General features: G+C 47.4%; 3 protein-coding genes across 5 annotated transcripts in view; all 3 read right to left on the minus strand.

Annotated features, from left to right (window-relative positions):
* Positions 1 to 1195: 1195 nt before the first annotated feature.
* Positions 1196 to 4366, minus strand: Ddt (D-dopachrome tautomerase). Of its 2 annotated transcripts, none has more exons than XM_013014225.1 (3): positions 4170 to 4366; positions 3693 to 3868; positions 1196 to 1420 (listed from the first exon to the last, which is right to left on the minus strand). In XM_013014225.1, exons 1-3 carry the CDS (start codon positions 4275 to 4277, stop codon positions 1348 to 1350), a joined length of 357 nt encoding a protein of 118 aa, XP_012869679.1. In that variant the 5' UTR covers positions 4278 to 4366; the 3' UTR covers positions 1196 to 1347. The 2 variants fall into 2 exon arrangements, with proteins under 2 accessions (XP_012869679.1, XP_012869680.1); XM_013014226.1 differs by having other exon boundaries at positions 3618 to 3868.
* A 3178-nt stretch (positions 4367 to 7544) lies between these two features.
* On the minus strand, positions 7545 to 13671 carry LOC105984357 (glutathione S-transferase theta-1-like). Its single transcript, XM_013014528.1, has 5 exons — positions 13455 to 13671; positions 11914 to 12001; positions 9833 to 9983; positions 9004 to 9180; positions 7545 to 7813 (listed from the first exon to the last, which is right to left on the minus strand). Exons 1-5 carry the CDS (start codon positions 13564 to 13566, stop codon positions 7619 to 7621), a joined length of 723 nt encoding a protein of 240 aa, XP_012869982.1. The 5' UTR covers positions 13567 to 13671; the 3' UTR covers positions 7545 to 7618.
* A 172-nt stretch (positions 13672 to 13843) lies between these two features.
* The window catches only part of LOC105984364 (glutathione S-transferase theta-1-like), a 13356-nt gene continuing 6082 nt past the window's right edge, over positions 13844 to 21117 (minus strand). Inside the window, exons 4-5 of one of the 2 annotated variants that reach the window (XM_013014542.1) lie at positions 17023 to 17199; positions 13844 to 14028 (exon numbers count right to left, since the gene is read on the minus strand). In XM_013014542.1, the coding sequence (XP_012869996.1) occupies positions 13969 to 14028; positions 17023 to 17199 (237 nt within the window). In that variant the 3' untranslated portion in view covers positions 13844 to 13968. Of the gene's footprint in view, positions 14029 to 16206; positions 16631 to 17022; positions 17200 to 21117 lie in introns of those variants that run through there. The other variant, XM_013014540.1, reaches the window with a different exon arrangement.

A 21117-nucleotide genomic window follows, 5' to 3' on the forward strand; every position in this document is an offset into this window, starting at 1 on the left:
GAAATTGTGTGGCTATATATGTACAATTTCAATTACAAATGTAAATTTCTATAAAATGTGCAGGATAAAGGATCCCCCATGGGAAGTCAGAAAGGACAAGACACTCAGTCTACCTTGTTTCTGGTCCTCTTAGGAGTTCACTTATTATGTGTCAGTTATAAGAGAATATGGGACACAAGACAAATAGAAAGGTTGTGACAGTTGTAAGAGAAAACGGCATTATACTTATATGCTAAGCATGATGACAAACACTGTGTTTCTCGTGTTTGGTTTGGATTTTGCAAAGAAAAGGGCTTCAGTAACTTCTCAACAAGAGTCATGTACAAAGTCAAGTCCAGGGAAGGTCCCTGAAATGCAGCCATTCCCATTTGGTAGGTCAGCACAGAAGTCAATAGGAAATAATAGTTAGAATTTACAGTATCAGCAGAGTATGTAGGAAGTTCCAGGCTAGACTAGGTACCACCCAAGTCCCCACTGGCCTACACACATGGGTGTAAAGAGCAGAATCTCTAGGGTTAGCCCTTCACTCAAAATTTCAGCACTGTAAATGTATCAAACAGCATCTCTGATAACAGGAATCACCCCACTTCAGTGTGCCTCTTAAACACCATTGTCTACAATAGTCCAGATGCTGGGAAAGGAAGTAGAGAAGTAAGTCATGTTTGAGCTGGGCTCTGGTGGCTCACACTTGTAATCCCAGCTAGTCAAGAGGCTGACTTTCCCAGGAAGGAAAGGCCTTTTATCTTTAATACCTACCAAAAAGCCAGAAGTGGAGTTATGACTTAAGTGGCAGAGCACTGCCCTTGAAGGAAAAAGCTAAGCAACAGCACCCAGGCCCGGAGTTCAAGCGCCAGGACCGCCCACCACACCCAAAGAAGTTATATAACAGGTGATGGTGGCTCATGCCTGTAATCCTAGCTACTCAGGAGCTGAGATCTGAGGATCACAGTTTGAAGCCAGCACAGTCAGGAAAGGCCATGAGACTTTTATCTCCAATAAACTACCAAAAAGCCAGAAGTAGAACTGTAGCTCAAGTGGTAGAGTTGCTAGCCTTGAGTAAAAGAGAGAGAGAGAGAGAGAGAAAGTACCCAGGCTCTAAGTTCAAGTCCCAGGATGACGCGTGCGTGTGTGCGCGCGCACACACACACACACACACACACACACACACATACACATACAAAGTCATGTTTGAATAATGTTTGAATAATGATATTCTTTATTTGGTGTGAGGATAGTGAAGAGTAAAACTGAGGTAAAGCCACAGATATGTCTACAGAAGGGCTGCTAGAATCAGGCCTCTCTGGAAGGGACAGTCAGCTCACAGATGCCATGGATCCTTGTTGCCAATCACAAAAATGTCATGACTGTCCCCTTCTTCCCAATCTGCCAGGGATCCAGTGGGTGAAAGCGGATAACTATCCTTCAAGAAGCAGGAAAAAGTTGTCAGTTCCCTGGGTAACTCCTAATCTTGCAAGACACCTAGCAGGCATCCCCGCTGTGGCCTCTCAGACCAGTCCACATCAGCCCATACGCCGTTTTCCAATCTGCTCATCACAGTTAATGATCTTCAGCTGACCCAGACAGAATAGGTTGCTAGGTGACAGCTATACATGGGCATGCCCCTCCCAGAGCAGACATAACACAACGTAGGTATGCCATGTGGTTAATTGTGCAGTCTGAAGGGCGATAGCTCTCCTTGTCCCTTCTGCAGGGTCCTTGGGGACCAGCCCATTCTGGCTTCTTCAGTCTGACTTAAGACCAGGCAAAGGGTACCCTAATTAAAGTTTGTGGGATAAATGAAAGTGTCCCTTCCAGAAATGACATGAAGTTCCTGGTGAAGAATACTAGGCATTGGGATAACCTGGTATGGAATAAGGGACTAGAAGGGATGGCAGTCTCAGTTTTTCCACCTGTAAAGTCAATACAATGGAGCTATCTACCTTGGGAATGACAAGTCTACACAGAGGGGCCATGAACAGGGTTGGTAGGGATCAAATATGATTATGGATATAGTGTTCTTCGTAGCACAAGTTAAGTATATTGGTTATTTGTTAAAAATTCTCTCCCCAGCTTGAGGACAGAGACTGAACAGCTAGCAGGAACAAGCAATTCCTCACCAGCCTTCCTAGGCCAACCGGAGCTTTCAGACTTCTCATGCCCATTGTTGCCTACAGACATAGACTAGGCTCAGAAATATTTTCCCTCAACAGCTGGGCATTGGTGGCTCACCCCTGTAATCCTAGCTACTCAGGAGGCTGAGATCTGAGGATCATGGTTCAAAGCCAGCCCAGGCAGGAAAGTCCGTGAGACTATTATCTCCAATTAACCACCAGAAAACCGGAAGAGGCACTGTGGCTCAAGTGGTAGAGCATTTGCCTTGAGCTGAAGAACTGAGGGACAGTGTCCAGGACAAGAGTTCAAGCCCCATGACCAACAAAAAACAAAACAAAACAAAAACATATATTTCCCTCCAGGAGGAAACTTTCACCCTGCCACAGATGGCTAGGTCTGAGGGGAAGAGCCTTCTTGTGGGGAAGGGAAGGTCATTGAGTCTGCCCCGTCCTTTCACAGAAAAGGAGGCTGCAAATGAGATGTTTCATGTTCAGGTATGTCTAAGGTCTCTGTGCTGTGCTGGGCCCAGAACCCAAATGCCTAAACATGCAAGCCAATGCTCTCTTCAGTACCTCCTTACTCTAGCCTCATCTAGTCCAAAGGCTCATCCTCGGGACGTACACAGATTTCCTTCTGAACAGAACAGTTCTCCTTGAAATCTTTCTTCAGGATAATAAACACCCTCCTATCTTGCCAGGTACCAAGACAAGGTGCATCACACAAGCCATCCCAACGACCCTTGTAGTACCCCTGAGGTTTTTGGGTTTTTTTTAATATTTTTTTACTTTCTTTTATTTTTTGTCGTTCGTGGGGCTTGAACTCTGGGCATGGGCGCTGTCCTTCAGCTCTTCTGCTTAAGGCGAGCACTCTACCACTTGAGCTACAGCGCCACTTCTGGTTTTCTGGTGGTTTATTGGAGATAGGAGTCTCCAGGTCTTTTCTGCCCGGGCTGGCTTTGAACCTTGATCCTCAGATCTCAGCCTCTTGAGTAGCTAGGATTACAGGTGTGAGCCACTGGGGCCGGGTTAATTATTTTTATCTTTAAGTAGTTGTACAAAGAAGTTCCCATTATATAAAATATGAATACAAGGTATCTGACAACATTGTCACCCATCACTCCTAACCCATCCCTTCCCTGAAAGGTGTTTTAAAAAGGGCCTTCCTAGTGTGCAGATGGAAAAACACTGAAGTCCTAGAAGCCATTCCTTTGCCTTGGCTATTTTACTCAAGTCTAGGACTCTGCCACTTAAGCCCACACCTTCACTTCCAGCTTTTTGGTGGTTAATTGGAGATAAGAGTTCTCATGGAGCTTTCTGTCCAAGCTGGGTTTGAAACCCTGATACTCAGATCTCAGCCTCCTGAATAGCTAGGTATAAGGCTATAGCTACCAGTAGGCTTGGCGCAGAATCAGCCCTCTCCCTTTTCCTCCTCCTCCCCCTTTCTCTCCGTCTCTGCCCCCCTCTTCTCCCCCTCTCTGTCCCCCTCCCTCCACCTCTCAAACTTACATAGGAGGCCTGTGGCAGATGGCCACCTTTGGTTGCTAGGGGTCCATAATAGACTTTCTCACTACTCCTACATACCGGTCCTGGTCCAGGCCCAGCTCCTTGGTGAGGAACTCAAAGAAGCGGGCACTATGGCCGCGGTTCTCCTCAGCTGTACCCACCACACCGATGGAGGAGACGATCAGTTGGACACAAGGCTCTGTGGATCCACCCAGCATCATGGTCAGGCCAGGCCTCAGCGTACAGATCACGCGCTGCAGGGGACACAAGTTTCACTAAAGCTGAGCGGCTCAGGGTTTGCGTCGGGTTCAGGGGAGCAGGGGAGTGGCACGGGGCGGGGGCCGGAGTCAGGGGTCAGGGCACCCGCCAGTGTCCTTGGGGGTCACGTCAGGGTCACGGCTGGGGAGGGGGGCCCAGGACGGTCAGAGGTTAGTGGGCCGACAAGGAGTTCCTAGGGAGAAGGGTACAGGTCCTTGTGAGGAGGCGGGACTTGGACAGAGCTCGACCCCGGATCTCCTCCACCCTCCCGTCTCCAGGGCCAGGATCCTCACTCACGTCTTCAGGTTTGCTCAGGATGGCGGCGGCCGCCGCGCAGAGCCGCTTCTCTAGGCCTGCCGGCACGCGATTGGCGGGCAAGTTCGTGTCCAGCTCAACGAACGGCATGTCTACGGGGAGGGTCCGCGGCAGCCACGGAGCCAGAGAGCACCGAGCCCGGAGCCGCACGCCCGGCTTCCTAGAGTGACCGCTTTGGACCCGAGGCGGGACCCACGACAACCAGGCTGCTCATTGGCTGGGCAAACTCCTCACTCTCCGATTGGCTGCCAGGACCACGCCCCCTGACTCTGAAGTCACGTGTACTGGAGGCAAATTTCCAGAAATCCTACCTTCCAGAATGTCAGGTGTGACCCCACACCTCTGATTGGACACGGACTGAGCCCAGGCTCCGCCCATCCTGCTCAAACCAGACTTTCAGGTGTTGAGCTCAGCCATTTCTATACCACTAGTTATAAAAAGATCTAAACACTTCTAAAATACATAGTTCTGCAGGAACCATCACCTTGCATGTGGGTTTTGAACGAACTGACATGGTTTCGAAAGTCAAGCAACCTCAATGTAGGAATCTGCTGTATCCCTTGTTTTTGTGTGTTTTTCTATTGCAACATTTCCTCATGTAATTTCAGCTGGCCTTGAACTTCCTGCATAGCTCAGGCTGATCTGAAACTTTTGACTCTCCTGTTTCTACTCCCTCGGCAATCCCCCCCTCCCCCCGCCAGTGTGTGCCAACCCTAGGGCCTTGTATTATAGGCAAGCATGGTATCACTGAGCACTGAATCTGCGCTTCTTTTGAACAACCTGGAGACCTGCCCACCAGTAGGGCTTGGCAAGTCCTTAGATCAAGGGCATTTCCACTTGTCCCCCTCCCCCCAGACACTGGTCTTTTGTGTAAATGATGAGTCACTATACCAAGCAATGTCACATTATTTAAGACAAGACAATCTAGCTGTAAGGTCTGCACAGGGACACCTCCTTACCTCTTGGCTAAGTTTCCGCCCAGTATCTGTTACCTAGGTAACTGCCACACCTGGAAGCAGTCACCTTCCCCTCCTGCTAGGTCACATCCTGGGCCACCTCTGGTAACGTGCCTCCCATCTGACCGTAGGAAGGTTCCAGACCCTGAGATCACATCCAGAAGCAATGTGGCCACACTTCTTCCTGTCCCTGGTCTAGATAAGTCCTGGCTCAAGGGTGGGTTGCCGCCCTTCCTTTTTCAGCCATGCCTCTCCATCATGCATGGCAGGGGCAGCAGTTCGGTAAATAAACTTCTTGTCTTGCCTGAATAGTGTGTTGTGTTCTCTTCATCGGCTACCTAATGAAATCTATCTTATTTAATATACCTTACACTAGCCAGTTACATATAGGAAATTTTAAGGATGGATATTGAGAACCTCCATGGAAAAGCAAGTGGGCAAAGAGACTCCATCAACCTTTCTTGTCTGGTTAGGAGTCGATTTATTAGAAAATTTGCAAAAAAGAAGCCCATTACACAAGACTAATAAGTTGTGAGAGTCATGAGGACAGTGAGTTTGGAACACAAGAGTTGGGTGAGGAGAAGATGGGTTAGGGTTAGGAATAAGTATGGGACACCAAGGCTGCTCAGTACATGGATAACTAAAAAATAACTAGGGATTTCTCTCCCTGTAAGGATGTTCATGAAGCAACCCTGCACCCCACCAGGGGGAGACAACATCACCTTAGAAAGAGGAGAGAGATTTGGTGGAGAGAGGCTATTTCTGATCAGACATCCCTTTACTCTGTCTGTGACATATGCTCACACCAGGAAGCAAGGAGCCTAACTCATGCCAGAATGAGGCAGGGCAACACTGGCGCTAAGGCACCAGTAGTTCAACTAACCTGGTTTGGGACAGAGGAGGTCAGAGAAATCTCCTAGAGAAGGAACATGGTGCTAAATGGTAGTAGAGGCACCAGGCAAAGAAGGTAAGGTGAAGATAATATGAGCAGAGGCCAAGGTGATCAGGGAAGGAGTATGAAACTGAGGCAAGATAGACTAGGGGAAAACGAGGCATGGTAAATGGCTGTCAGGAATTTAAAAAACTCAAGCTTAAAGCTAGTCCATCTACTTCTTTTAAAATTAAGGGAACAAAATCATTTTAGGGGAAAATGAAGCAGGACAGACTTGAGGGAAATGAGGTATGGATATTCATCCATCTACTTCCCTTAAGCTTAAGGGACCAATGTCATTTAGGGGAAAATGAGGCAGGATAAACAAGAAAATGAGGCCTGGTGACAGTAACTCAGAAACATGGTATTGAGAAACACAGAAGCACTATCTTTGCTTCAGAGAGGACAGCAGGATGCATTCCTTCCTCAGACATATATTTCTCACCCTAATTAACATTTGTTTGACAGAATGTATGCCTTCCTGAGAAAAATGCTCCCCCAAAATGTAAGCAACCTCCTACCCAAAAGGTAGACAGACAAGAGAACAGGACACTTTCCTTATCTCAAGGATAGGCATCTGTTTTATAGCAGCATGCATTCTTACCTGGAAGATATGCCCAAAACACCCAGGAACTCAGAAAGTGTTAATACCAAGAGTAATTACAACAAAGATAAAACATCTATCTTTATATAACTTTAAAGTCATACCCCTGCCCTGCCTTTACCAAATAAATAGTCCTAACAGCCAGGGAACTATGTGTCTCTTTGTTTTTCCACAAGAGCACCCACACTCTGTTAGAGTGTGCCCCTTTCGTTCTGTTTTTCCACTTTTTTTGTTTGTTTGTTTGGGTCCGGTCATGGGGCCTGAACTCTGGGCCTGGGCTCTGTCCCTCTGCTCTTCAGCTCAAGGCTAGCCCTCTACCACTTGAACCACTGTGCCACTTCTGGATTTTTCTTTTTGCTTATGTGGTGCTGAGGAATCGAACCCAGGGCCTCAGGCATGTAAGGCAAGCGCTCTACCACTGAGCCATCTTCCCAGCCCCTTTTTCCACCTTTTTTTTTTTTTGTTTAACTGCTTGTTTACTTACTCAATAAAGCTCTGTCAAGTTTTATTTTTTTTACCACTGTGACTTGTCCAGAAATTCTTACTCTGTGATGCAAGTCAGGAACCCTAAGGAACAGGCCCTACTTTTAAAGGTACACTTCACTAACTTTAACCTGCATTGGGTAACAAAATAAATATAACCAAAGGGGGAAGTTTGGAAGAATGGGGTTCAATGACTTGCATTTTAGCCTCCCTGAAGTGAGGAACCACAGGAATTTTTCAAAAGAAGAGGAATGCAGCCTTGTGTTTACTAAAGCTATCCGACCAGGTCAAACTGGAACCGATGTTAAGAGTAAAATTGGTTAAGTACATAAAAGGAACTGTTTACCAGAGAGTTCATGGACTTATCCTATTACAGCCAGAGAGACAGGTAACTTTGTCTCTTTATTATGACAAATCATTGTTTTTCTGGATGGATCCACAGGTCCACACAAGTCATTCATTGCAACAAACTCTTCAATGAGTGCTTAAATGTCTCCTTCAAGGTAGGGTCCAATGGAGGCATGTCCTTGGCCTTCAAGACAACTGCGTGGGCCTCCTGGAAGAGGTCCTCTCCCACTGCAGCCTCCACACGCTGGCGCCACGCAGCCAGCTTGGGTCGGCTTTCAAATACCCGGCAGCCAGCACTCACCGGCTGTAGAGAAAAGAATCCAGGTAGAGTGGCTAGGTACAGCCAAACACAAGGCAACATGACCTGCCTTACAGTTTTTCCAAATGAATTTTAACATCTCCACAATGTGTCTAATGGGCTGGGTGGGAGGGATAGTGTTACCCTCTTCTACGAGAAGCCATAGGAAGGCCTCTTATATCCCTATATAAGGAATTATGAAGACCCCCTTTTTTGTGCTGGAACTAGGCTTTGAATTCAGGACCTGAGTGTTGTCCCTTAGCTTTTTTGCTCAAGGCTAGCACTCCACTACTTGAGCAATACCTCCATTTCTAGCTTTTTGGTGGTTAATTAGAGATAAGAGTCTCTTTGGAACCAGTGGCTCACACTCAAGAGGCCGAGATCTGAGGATCGTCCATGAGACTTTTCTCCAACTACCCACCAAAAAGCCAAAAGTGAAGCTATGGCTCAAATGGTAGAGTACTAGCCTTGAGCAAAAAAGCTAAGGGATAGCATACAGGTCCTGAGTTCAAGCCCTGGTACTTGCACCAAACAATGACAAAAACATGATTTCACGAATGTGAAAGGGAAGTTGTTTCCTGGTTATGTAGAAAATTGTCCATATGGCTTCATTCTAAGAAGCTTTACATTGAAACATTTCATTTAGAAGTCTGTACTTCCTTCAATTTGCTATAGTCTGCATTCACTGAGTTTGTATTGAGTTGGGCACCAGTAGCTCACACCTATAAACCCTGGGGGCTGAGATCTGAAGATTGTACTTTGAAGCCAGTGCAGGCAGGAAAATCTGTGAGACTCTTATTTCCAATTAACCACCAAAAAGCTGGAAGTGGATCTGTGGCTCAAGTGGTAGAGTACTAGCCTTGAACAAGAAAGTTCAAGGACAATACCCAGGCCCTGAGTTCAAGGCCCAGGGCCAGCAGAAAAAAAATAATATTTTGGATTTATCTGCCTGAGAGAAAGGTCTCACAGACTTTCTTGACTGGGCTTGCTTTGAACGTCCATCCTCAGATCTCAGTCTCCTGAATAGTTTGGGATTACAAGTGTGAGCCACTGGTGCCCAGGTTGAAGATAACTTTTTATCTATGAAGGCTCATTTCAGAGGATGAAATGACTCATGCAGAATCAACTGCAGGGACAAAGTCTTCCTCCTGGGATTCCTTATTTCACCAGAGCCATTCCTACTCCTTGGCACTCACATGCATCAGCTCAGTGATGGCCACCAAATCAGCCACTGAGATATGGGGCCCAGTAAGGAAGGGCTGGTCCCGCAGGAATTTGTCCTCCAGAAGCTGCAGACACCTGTCCAGTTCAGCCAAAGTGCTTGTCAGTGTCTCAGGGGGTACAGTGTGGCCCAGGAACACAGGGAACATCATCTGGAAAACCAGCAAGCAGATAGAGGATCAGATTCTGCCTAACGCTCATCCTTTAGCATACTTCTATCCTATGTATCACAATCCTTCAGGTCTCCCTTGGCTCTTTTCCTGCATGAAGGCTTCCATAGATTCTCACTTTCCTTATGATTCAGAATAAACACAAAGCCCTCCCAGTGCAGCAGCTATTCTGTACCCATTCTCTCCCTACCTCATTCTGCACCCGAGAATTCCCAAGTGGGACATGTCTATGAATCTCCTGGGATGTAGTTAAAGGGTGTGTTCCTAAAACACCACAACTAGCAGTCTCTAGCACTCCAGGATTTGGTGTTCTGAAGTTCCAGGTCTGAATGGAAATCTTTAAGCCGAAAGTACCACCCAGCACTGGTGGATCGCACCTGTAAAATCCTAGCTACTCAGGGAAGCTGAGATCTAAGGGTCACAATTCAAAGCCAGCTCAGGCAAGAAAGTCTGTGAGACTCTTATCTCTAATTAACCACCAGAAAACCAGAAGTGGAGTTGCAGCTCAAAGTGATAGAGTCTTGAGCCCAAATTGCTCAGGAACAGTGCCCAGGCCCTGAGTTCAAGTTCCATGACTGACAAAAATATACTATCCCTTTAGCATCTTGGGAGGTGTCCCTGTTCTGGGACTCACCTTCTGCCACATGGCCCTGGTGCAACAACTCCGCAAGGATGTGTGCTGCCAGGACAGGTACTCATCCACACGGGCTCGGGCCTGCAGGTCCTGGGGGTACCAGTGGTCAGGGGCCTTGTACTTGCGGCTCAGGTACAGCAGGATGGCCACACTAGGTGAAAAGGACAAGGGGGAAGGATGTGCTCCAGTCACTTTTCTGCCAGTTATTGAGACCGTTTCACTATTCACATGGTACAGAGGAGGAATGTGAGGCACAGAGAGGCTAAGTGACAGCCAAGGTCACACAGCTCTGCCTCATCTGAATGAAAGGTAACAAAGGAGAAACAAAATCTCATGGATTTCAGAAGGAACCAGGGAATTTGGGAGAGGCTACTAGAAGGAAAGGGCAACTAGAATACCACTCCCCACCATATGTGCAGGAGGGACAGAATCAGGAGCATGGCTACTGTTCCCCCTCACACTCTACTGCAGCTGTCTCCCAGCTGCGTAACAAGGGGCACTGCTTGCCACTCTGTACCACTTTCTTCCACCTGCTCCAAGCCTCCAGGAAGCTCTTCCTGACCTACTCCTCTTGTATGTATCCTATCCATCTGTATGTGCAGCCTCTCCCCGCAGCTCCTCACGCCTCCCTGGATGTTGGACTCTTCACAAACCATAGGCTCTGAAGCCACACGGCCCTGGGTGTGAATCTGATTCTGCTATAAAGGCACTCTGTGGGCTTTGTAAAGAATAGTACCACCCTGTAGCCACCAACCTGGGGTCTGGCTTTGGCTCCCCTCCTGTCCCCTAGGACCAATCCTTCTGCAAAGCCTTCAGTTTGACCTTGAATAGCACTCAGAGCCAGCTATTTCCCCATCCTACATCACCACCATTGTGATTTGAGGTTCTAATACTTGTACTTGGATTTCCATACCACTCCAGACAAATACTTTTAAACACAAGGAGGATCACCACAGTCTTCCACTCAAAACCTCCAATGGCTCCATACCTAAGATTAATCAAAGTCCTGCCACAGTGCCCTCTGCTCCCTTTCCTCTTGCTCTGCTCCAATCCCTGGCCCTCTTGCTCTTTAGCTTGTTTCCCAGAATGGCGCACCTCATGGTCTTCACTTTTACTCTTCCTCCAATCAGAACATGCTTCCTACATACCACACAAGTCCTGTAGGCTTCTTTCTAATCAGTTCCCACTTGGTAGGTGGGCCTTTATCATCCACCCCAAATTACCACCCCCACCTGCCTACCTTCTCCACAGCAATCACTATATGACCTACCACCTGTTTGTCAGCCCTCCCTCTATGTGAGCCCTATGAGGGCTTAGCCATGTTCTCTGTTCAAGCCCCAGAGTCTGGATGGGGCTGGTGTTGATTTTGTATGTGGAAACCAAGACACACACACACACACACACACACACACACACACACACACACACCATTCATTACTGGGGCTTGAATTCAGGGCTTGGGCACTGTTTCTTAGAAGTTTTGCTTAAGACTGACATGCTACCATTTGAGCCACCATTCCATTTCTGGCTTAATTAGAGATAAGAGTGTCATAGACTTTCTCCCGTAGGCTGGCTTCAAACCTCACTACTCAGATCTCAGCCTCCCAAGTAGCTAGGATTATAAGTGTGAGCTACCAGTGCCCAGCACCTGGTATTGATAGATGCTAAGCTCACTGAGGGTTAGTTCAACTCCCCAGGGAAACAGAATGTCCCCCAGGATCTACAAGAGAAGTAGTTTTCCATCTGCTTGGGGTCTGCTCTCCAACTTATACTCTCCTTCCTTCTGAGGCTTGGGTTACAGGGAAGGAGCCTAGCAGATAACTGGGACCTCCATCTAATACAAGTAACTCCCCTTGCCCAGGGAAGTTTCCTCATCTGTACAATTTAGCATGGCCGAGAATATGCTATCAACAACCCTTTTTAACCCTAGATTCCCCTGCTAACTTCAGCCCATTCTCTACCCTGGGGCTGGTAAAAACAACAACAACAACTTTGTATACACAAGCCCAGGCTCCAGCCAGGGCTTGTGAACAATAGTGATTGTATACACAAAGTTCAACTGTAGGCTAGGGATTCATTACCTTTCAGCCAAGATGAAGTCCCCATCCTTCAAGGCTGGCACCTTCTTCAAAGGGTTCACCTGGGCAAAGGAATCAGTGTAGTGCTGGCCTGTGGGGGAGATCAGTGGGAGATAGGGAGAAGACCTTTGAGACTTGAGATATTTGCCTGACCTTCCTCTATGTTTTGCTTTTTGTTTTCCAGTCCTAGGGCTTGAACTCTGGGGCTGGGCACTGTTTCCGAGCTTTTGTGCTCAAGACTAGTGCTCTACCACTTGAGCCACAGCTCCACTTTTGACTTTTTGTAGTTAATTGAAGGGTCTCACAGACTTTTCTGCCCATTTTGGCTTCAAACCTCAGTCCTCAGATCTTAGCCTCCTGAGTATCTAGGATTACAAGCATGAGCCATGATCACTCAGTCCCTCTAGATTTTGATACCATGTTTTTTGTTTTTGTCCATCGTGGGGCTTGAACTCTGGCCCGGGGTGCTGTCCCTCAGCTCTTCAGTTCAAGGCTAGCACCCTATCACCTGAGCCACAGTGCCACTTCTGGCTTTTTCTGTTTATGTAGTGCTGAGAAATCAAGCCCAGGCAAGCACTCTACCACTGAGCCACCTTACCAACCTGATACTGTTTTCTTCAGGCAAGAGGCCACTGTGCTTGTCAGTGGATTACAGAGGCTGACCCTCATTAGAGATTTCCCCTCCTAGTTCCCCCAATGTTAAAGCCTAGCCCAAGCAGAAACTTAACTTGGCTTTGGAGGGAGAGGGATTCTTTCACACTATGATCTACACCCAGACAGTTCTGTCCATCTCTGAGTTTGAACTCAGTTCCACTTTGTGTCAAAACCTCAAAGTTCCCACCTCAATTGGGGTTCCCAGGCCAGGTTTGACTCATTTTTGCATAACCTATCCCTAAGCCCAGGCAAGTACTGGAGGGTACATTAGGTACTCGTGTATGTGTGTGTGTGTATGTGCACGCACCTCAGTTGAGCCAGGCTCCAGTTTGACCAATAGGCCCAGTAGATGGCTTCTTTTGCCTTGGCCTGAGTGGACACTGTCACTCCTGCCCATTCTCCCTACACAAACTGCCTGTGTCCTGTTCCTTTCCTGCCCAGGTGACTCAAGTTGGGGCTACTACAGACATCCAGTAGGAGGGTTCTGCTGAGCAAGGGGTATTCTGGCCTGCTAAAGGGCTCTGGATTCTGTGCCTGCCCTACTGTCCAGCTATGGCCCTGCTTCCTTCACTGGATTCTACTCCAGCTGTTTTTCCAGGCTAGCCAGACTAGCAATACTACAGCTCCAAGTGAGGGTGCTGGCCTCCAGGTGAGTGGAACCTCCTAGCCCCAAGAGCAATCAGAAGCAAGAAAAAGCAACTATGTCCAAAGTGGAAGGAACTTAGACTGGAGTAGTCAGGGAAAGACTCCTGAGTGGTCACACCCCGTTAAAACAATGCGTCCCTGCTTGAGGCTGCGCGTCTGGCATGTTCACAAGGGGATGCCCGCAGGTGAAGTCCACTTGCACACCCGGGGCCCAAGACTCCCCCCAGCCCGCCCGCTGGGCTCACCTTTGAGCAGCTCCACTGTTCGCAGCTGGAAAGGGATGCCGTTCTTCTTCGCGAAGATGTACACAGCACGGCAGGGCTGGGATAGCAGGTCTAGATAGAGCTCTAGGACCATGGCAGGAACAGCGGTGGCGGCGGCTGGCAGACCAACGAGGCTGGCCGGCGGGCAGACAGGCAGGAACGGCTGGTGGTGCTGGACCTCACAGCCGCAAGCCCGAAACCCACCCTCCACTACGCCCTCCTCTGCTCATTGGATGGCTCCGGAGAACTTTGAGCCAATCAACGGCGCCCCTCCCATATGTTCTCTCCCTCTCAGAGAAAGTGAGCAGGAAAAATCCGCAGAGGTGGGGTGGGGGGTGAGGGGAGGGGTGGATCCCTGTACACCAATGCAAGCCTCGCTGCTCAATCAGGCCACTTCCCTGGACTTTGATTTCCTCGGTGATCAAATCGGATATGGACGAGGGCGCTTCCCACACAGACCCTCACTGAGTTGAGGATGAAAAAGAAGGGTCGTTTTTCAGCTCCACTCTCCCCCAGTCTCTGGGAGAGGGCTCAGAGAGGAGTGGCATCCAAGTCCCTGGGAACAGAAGGAAGCGCAGCTGCCTTCCCCGCCCCCACCAGTGCCAGGGCTCAGCGCCAAGGACGTGGGCTGGGGAGGATCTCTGGCTCGGTGCTCTGCAAAGGCCAAATCAACACCCCACAAAGGAATAAGCTATTCTCCCCCGCCCCCCCCCCGCAAATCCTGAGGTCAGGTGCTTCTCCAGAGTTCCCTTTCCACCGGTGCTTTTTCCTGCTTCTAATTGCTTTTGGGGCTGGGAGTTTCCACTCGCCCGCAATTGAACAACAACTCCACCTCCTTTATAGGGTCAATTCCCTTCAACTGCAGTTCTGAGGCTCCTGATGCCTGTGGCTATAACATACCCATTTTCCAAGAGAGCCTTTGGGATGAAAAGGACTCCTCCCTAAATATGAAACTCATATAATACCCCTTGGCCACAGGATAGGTTATATAGGGAAGCTGGAGGGTACCTTTGACTTCTTAGTCCAAAATGTACCCTTAATTTCAAGGAAGACCTTGCCAGTGTGGAAGCTTCAGCCCTCTCCAGAATGAGAAGAGACATATTCTTTTCTTCCTCCTCTTCTTCTTCTCCTTCTTCTCCTTCTCCTTCTTCTTCCTCTTCTTCCCCTTCCCCTTCTCCTTCTCCTCCTGTTCCTTGCTTCTTCCTCTTTTTTCTTTTTTGGTCGCTCCTGGGGCTTGAACTCAGGGCCTGGGCACTGTCTCTGAGCTTCTTTTTGCTCATGGCTAGCACTGTACCACTTGAGCCACAGTGCCACTTCCAGCTTTTGCTGTTTATGTGGTACTGATGAATTGAACTGAGAAGCGTGATATATATAACCAGATAGACCTGTATTTGCCATTTTGTATTAGACCTGCTTGAAGAATGCAGCTGCTATTCTACCCCCTTTGAGCCCCCTACACTCCTGGATCTGGAGCTGAAATTAATGACCCTCTGGCAGGGAGTACCTGACAAAGTACCTGACACATTCCAGACCACTTTCCCCAGGCCTAGGATGGGAGATAGTGGCTGTCTGGCAACCACTTCCCCAGGGTTAGGGTCAGAGATAGTGGCCATCTGACAACCACTTCTAAATTACCCTAGAAGTACCCTCTAATTAGTTTAGAGCACAATAGCTCGCTAGCCAGACCAATTATTAGCCCCAGCCCTTCCCCCCCCCACTTTGTACTGCGCCAATCATCCGCTAGAATTATGATTTAAATTTCCCGCGTGGTGTATTGATTCGTTGCGAATACATACTGAGGCCTTACCCCTACCAAAGAGCATATAAAAAGTGCTGTAACCCTGTGCTGGGGGCCTCTCTCTGCACTCGGACATCAGTGCACAGAGGGGTCCATGCTCGAGCTCGTCAATAAACGACTCATTGCCGCTTGCATTGATCTTTGGTCCCTGGTTGTCTTTGGGCGCTTCAAGTCTCTGGGCATTACAGAACCCAGGGCTTCATGCATGCTAGGCAAGCACTCTACCACTGAGCCACATTCCCAGCCAGGAGACATATTCTTTACACAAGCACACACACACACACACTCAGTTTTCCACAACTCACCTTTGTCACCAGTTATTTCAACACCTAATCTCCCAGCTTACCTGGCTGCTTACCAGTCCACCTTCCAACAGCAATCTAAAATACAATCCAAGCACTTTATCTCTGTTTACAGTTTACATTTAAGCCCCTGCTGGAATGGGTCTGGATTAGGAGAATACTATAGTCTGGATTTTCTTCTTTGGTCTCCTGACCAATTCAAGGATAGATGCAGGACAGAGAGGGAGCTTAACAGTACTTTGACCAAAAGGAGCATGTAGCCAGGTATGGTGGCTCATGTCAAGGAGGAGGAGGAGGAGGAGGAGGAGGAGGAGGAGAAGGAGGAGGAAGAGGGTAGCAGAAAGCCTACCCCCATCCCCACAAGAGAAATGGCATATTCTGGGATGCTGATTGTCCAAATAAGCAATCACCATGCTGTAGCCTACACATGACATGCTTGCTTGCTCGTCCCTCTCTGAAAAATCTCAAGAACCGGAAGGCTTGGGAGTATGTGTGTGTTTTACTATTGGCAATCATTAAGAGAAAGCTGATCCTCCCAATGGAAGTTCTGGGAAAAGGGCTCTCTTTCAGATAGAAACCAAGACAGAGAAGTACAGAAAAGAGGGTGGTCGAATAAATGACACACAAGCATAAATGCCACACAAGCAGAGGTGTGGGCTGTGCCCAGATTTATTACCCAAACTTAAAAAGAAGTTCAGTGATCTAATATCTGGATGTGAGCTGTTATCATGGCTTTCAGACAGCCTTGGGGATGGGCATGGAATCTTGACCTGGAGGATCAAGGTGCAGTTCAACAGAGCAAGTCACTTTTGTGGGACAATGGACTGCCATGGGCAATACAGGGGTGGGTGAGGTTTCTGAGCTCAGCGGATCATGGCCAGCACCCCAGGCATCATTTTCTGCTTTAAGGTGAGGTCGGCAGGAGAACAGTTCTTAACATTCAGGATGACCTCATGAGCCTCCCGGAAGAGCTCCTCCCCCACTGCTGCCTTCACTCTCTGACTCCACGCAGCCAGCTTAGGATGACCTTCAAACACTTGGCAGCCAGCACCCACAGGCTGTAGTAAGAAGGGGATGTAAAAGGGAGTGTGAGAGAAACCAAAGGCAGGCATGGAAACTCAAGAGATCCAGGAGTTCTCACACATAATTGCATATACATAGGTAGGTGGAGGCAGCATAAAACAAAACTTCAAACTGGGTACTGGTGGCTCAGACTAATAATCCTAGCTACTCAGAAAGTTGAGACCTGAGAAATCCAATTCAAAGCTACCCTGGGTAGAAAAGCCCATGCGATTCTTATCTCCAGTTAACCAATTAAAAGCCAAAAATGGAGCTTTGGTTCAAGTGGCAGAGTGCCATCCTTGAGTGAAAAAGTTAAGGGAAAACACCTAGACCCTGAGTTCAAATCTCAGTATGGGCACAAAAACAAAACCCTCCCAGAAGTACTCACATGCATCAGTTCCGTTATGGCTACCAGGTCAGCCAGGGAAATGCAGTTCCCAGCAAGAAAAGCTTTGTTCTGGAGGAACTTGTCCTCAAGCAACTGCAAAGTCATATCCAATTCTGCAAGAGTGGCTGCTAGTATTTCTGGAGCTACTTGCTCCCTCAGGAAGACAGGTAACATCACCTGGTAGGTGAGCAGGCAAAGTGAGAAATGAGGAGTTAAGTCCAGCCTTCAGAACAGTAAGGTAAGACCCTTAAATGACTGTAGCTGCCTTTTGCTTCTTCAGTGGCCTGGCAGGGAAATTCTCAAGGGACAACTTTTTTTTTTTTCAAGTTTCAAAGTCTTTATTGAAGGCTGAAGAGCAACCAGAAGGGCAGAAGTTGAGCACACCAAAGGATGGGAGGTATAACACTAAATACAAAACATGAAGAAAATTAAATGTCAGCTTGTCAGCTGGCAATGTATTTTGTTTTTTGTTTTGAAATAACACTCTTGGCAGTAAATTTTATTGCTATGACAATAAAACACAAATGACTATTAATCCCCATCAGAGAAAAAGATTCCTGGCAGTGTGATGATTTTAAAGAAAATAATCAGATCTTCTTTAAGCTTGATGGTTTATTATTTAGTGTAAATCAACCTAATCATGCAGTAAAATGACCTTCTACATGACATAGGACTACATAGCAAAATTAAACATAAATTCATTGTTTTGGTTTTTTGTCGGTTGTGGACCTTGAACTCCAGACCTGGGCACTGTTCCTCAGCTATTTTTGCTCTCAAGAATAGCACTCTACTACGTTGAGCCACAGAGCCATTCACAGTTTTCTGGTGGTAAATTGGAGATAACAGTCTCCCAGACCCCCTTACCTGGGCTGGCCTTGAACTTCAATCCTCAGACCTCAGCCTCTTGAGTAGCTAGGATTTACAGGCATGAGCCACCAGTGCCTGGAGATAAATATTTTATAGGCTCAGAGCACACAGGCACTGTGCCAGGAACCTTTTCTATGTCTCACCTTGGGCTTGGACTCTGCTCTCCTCCTGGGGCAGGCAATGATTAGTGCTAAGTGACTGAATGATGACTACATGGAAACATCTAGAAGCTTATTTATCATCCATTGCAGCAAATACCAATTCCAATGCCTTTTTTTTTCTGATCGGCATCGATTCTCTTCCCCCTTACAAGGGACAACTTTTTATAGGAGGATTCCTGCTTTCCCCTGTGTCTGATTGCCCTAAGCTTCAGGACATCAGATAGAATGACTCAAACCTCTTTGAAGGCTCACCTGTAATCCTAGCTACTCAAAAAGATGAAAATCTGAGGAGTGGTTGAAAGCCAGCACAAGCACGTTAATTGAAGAGATTTTTATCTTCAGTTAATTAGCAAAAAGCTGAAAGTGGAACTTTGGCTCAGCACTAGTCTTGAATGGAAAAAGCCAAGTTCAATCAAGCCTTGAGTTCAATCAAGCCCAAGTACCAACACACACACACACACACACACACACACACACTCTCTCTCTCTCTCTCTCTCTCTCTCTCTCTCTCTCTCTCTTTGAAAATGACTCAAATAGGGACCTCAACAATGGATCTAATATTGTGGAATTAGAAACTAGCCAACAAACTAAAATCATGTCATTTCATGATGACAGTGATATTATTTCATCTTTGTACAATCAAAACACAGTAAACTCAAGATGTATGAGGCTGCTGCAATAGAACACAGCAAACTATTCACAGTAAACTTTCTTTTGGAGGGGCTACTGAGGCTGGAACTCAGGGCTGGGCACTATTCTTTAGCTATTTTACTCAAGGCTGGTGTTCTACCACTTGAGCTACAGCTCCACTTCTAGCTTTTCTTTTTGCCAGTGCTAGGGCTTGAACTCGGTGTGCTGTCCCTGAGGTTCTTTTGCTCTACTACTTGAGCTGGGTTTTTCCCCTGGGATTAATTGGAGAGTCTCACAGACTTTTCTGCCTTGACTAGCTTTAAACCTTGATCCTTAAATCTCAGCCTCCTGAGTAGCTGGGATTACAGGCGTGAGCCCTTAGCACCCAGTTATGTCTAGCTTTTTGGTGGTTAATTGGAGTTAAAAGTTTCACAGAGCCGGGAGCCAGTGGCTCACGCCTGTAATCCTAGCTACTCAGGAGGCTGAGATCTGAGGATCATGGTTCAAAGCCAGCTCGGGCAGGAAAGGCAGAGAGACTCTTATCTCCAACAAACCACCAGAAAAACCAAAAATGGCACTGTGGCTCAAGTGGTAGAGCACTTGCCTTGAGCTGTAGAGCCTAGGGATAGTGCCCAGGCCTAGAATTCAAGCCCCACAACTGACCCCCAAAAAAAGTTTCACAGACTTCCAGCCTAGGCTAGCTTCAAACTGTGATCCCCAAGATCTCAGTAGTTAGGATAACAGGCACAAGACACTGGCCATGCCCAACTACAGCAAACTTTTTTTTGGGGGGGGGTCCAGTCGTGGGGCCTGAACTCTGGGCCTGGGCGCTGTCCCTCAGCTCTTCAGCTCAAGGCTAGTGCTCTACCACTTGAGCCATAGCACCACTTCCGGCTTTTTTCTTTTTGCTTATGTGGTGCTGAGGAATTGAACCCAGGGCCTCCAGCATGCAAGGCAAGTGCTCTACCACTGAGCCACCTTCCCAGCCCACTTTTTTTTTTAAATAAGGAAAGAGTCCACTCTAAAATAAGATATTATCATTTCAAGTCAATGTACTGTACATAGTTTCATTGTTATACTTGTATGTATGTCAGTGTGTGCGTGCATGCATGTGTGCACGCATGTGTGCTGGTCCTAGGGCTTGAACCCAGGGCCTGGGCTCTGTCCCTGAGCTATTTTGTTCAAGGCTAGTGCTCTACCACTTGAGCCATAGATCCATTTCCAGGTTTTTGTTAGTTAATCGGCAATAATAATCGCATGGACTTTCCTGCCCAGGCTGGCTTTGAACTTCAATCCTCAGATCTCAGCCTCCTGAGTAGCTAGGATTACAGGTATGAGCTTCTAGTGCCTGAAGCATTGCTATATTTTTATATCTTTGCACACACATGCAACACATGTGTAATACACTAATCTGTGATATTACAATGCCTAGTGTTACTAGGTGGCCACAATTTTTCAGCTCACTTATACCTCTATCACTTGTGTGACCTTTGTTGACTAAAATGCTATTACTATAGTAGCTGTTTCTATTTGATAGCTTCTTTCTCCTGAATTTTAAATCAGAATGCCTTACACTTTAAGCAACTAGAAAGATTTTTTTGGAGGTAGAGAAGAGTTTAAAACACACATTTTAAGCCAGGTGCTGGTAGCCAAAATACCCTTTGGCTGTGAGCCAAAATAAACATTCTCTTTATAAGGTAATAACCTCAGGTGTTTGATTACACTAACCAAAAAACAAGCCCCATCCCCCCCCCCAAAAAAAACACCTACAAAAAACAAGCCAGTTGCTGGTGGCTCACACCTGTAATCCTACTAGTCAGAAATCTGAGATCTGAGGATTACAGCTTGGAGCCAACCTAGCCAGAAAAGTCCCTATGAGACTCTTATCTTCCATGAACCACTCAAAATCTAGAAGTGGTACTGTGGCTCAAGTAGTAGAATGCTAGCCTTGAGCACAAAGAAGCTCAGGGACAGTGTCCCAGCCCTGAGTTCAAGCCCCACAACCACCACCACTAACAACAAAAAACTAATTAACAGAAATTTCTTTTCTTTTCTTTTCTTTGGTCGGCCGTGGGGCTTGAACTCTGGGCCTGGGCGCTGTCCCTCGGCTCATTCAGCTCAAGGCAAGCGCTCTACCACTTGAGCTACAGCGCCACTTCCAACAGAAATTTCTTAAAGATAGAGTCTGTGTAAGGTTTTTTTGGGGGGGTCCAGTCATGGGCCTGAACTCTGGGTCTGGGCACTATCTCTCAGCTCTTCAGCTCAAGGCTAGAGCTCTACCACTTGAGCCACAGTGCCACTTCCGGCTTTTTTTTTTCCTGCTTATGTGGTGCTGAGGAATCGAACCCAGGGCTTCATGCATGCTAGGCAAGCACTCTACCACTGAGCCACATTCCCAGCCAGGAGACATATTCTTTACACAAGCACACACACACAC

The sequence above is a fragment of the Dipodomys ordii genome, unplaced genomic scaffold (genome assembly GCF_000151885.1).
Source record: "Dipodomys ordii isolate 6190 unplaced genomic scaffold, Dord_2.0 Scaffold23, whole genome shotgun sequence".
Taxonomy (NCBI): Eukaryota; Metazoa; Chordata; class Mammalia; order Rodentia; family Heteromyidae; genus Dipodomys; species Dipodomys ordii.

Excerpts from the sequence above, each read along its gene's own strand:
- Ddt (XM_013014225.1), bottom strand. The coding sequence starts at position 4,277 with ATGCCGTTCGTTGAGCTGGACACGAACTTGCCCGCCAATCGCGTGCCG. Across the intron at positions 3,869-4,169 it reads TCCTGAGCAAACCTGAAGAC|CGCGTGATCTGTACGCTGAG; the intron begins GTGAGTGAGGAT and ends TGTCCCCTGCAG. Across the intron at positions 1,421-3,692 it reads CTGGGCCTGGACCAGGACCG|GATAGTTATCCGCTTTCACC; the intron begins GTATGTAGGAGT and ends TGCTTCTTGAAG.
- LOC105984357 (XM_013014528.1), bottom strand. The coding sequence starts at position 13,566 with ATGGTCCTAGAGCTCTATCTAGACCTGCTATCCCAGCCCTGCCGTGCT. Across the intron at positions 9,984-11,913 it reads GACTTCATCTTGGCTGAAAG|TGTGGCCATCCTGCTGTACC; the intron begins GTAATGAATCCC and ends CTTTTCACCTAG. Across the intron at positions 7,814-9,003 it reads CCATCACTGAGCTGATGCAT|CCGGTGAGTGCTGGCTGCCG; the intron begins GTGAGTGCCAAG and ends TTTTCTCTACAG.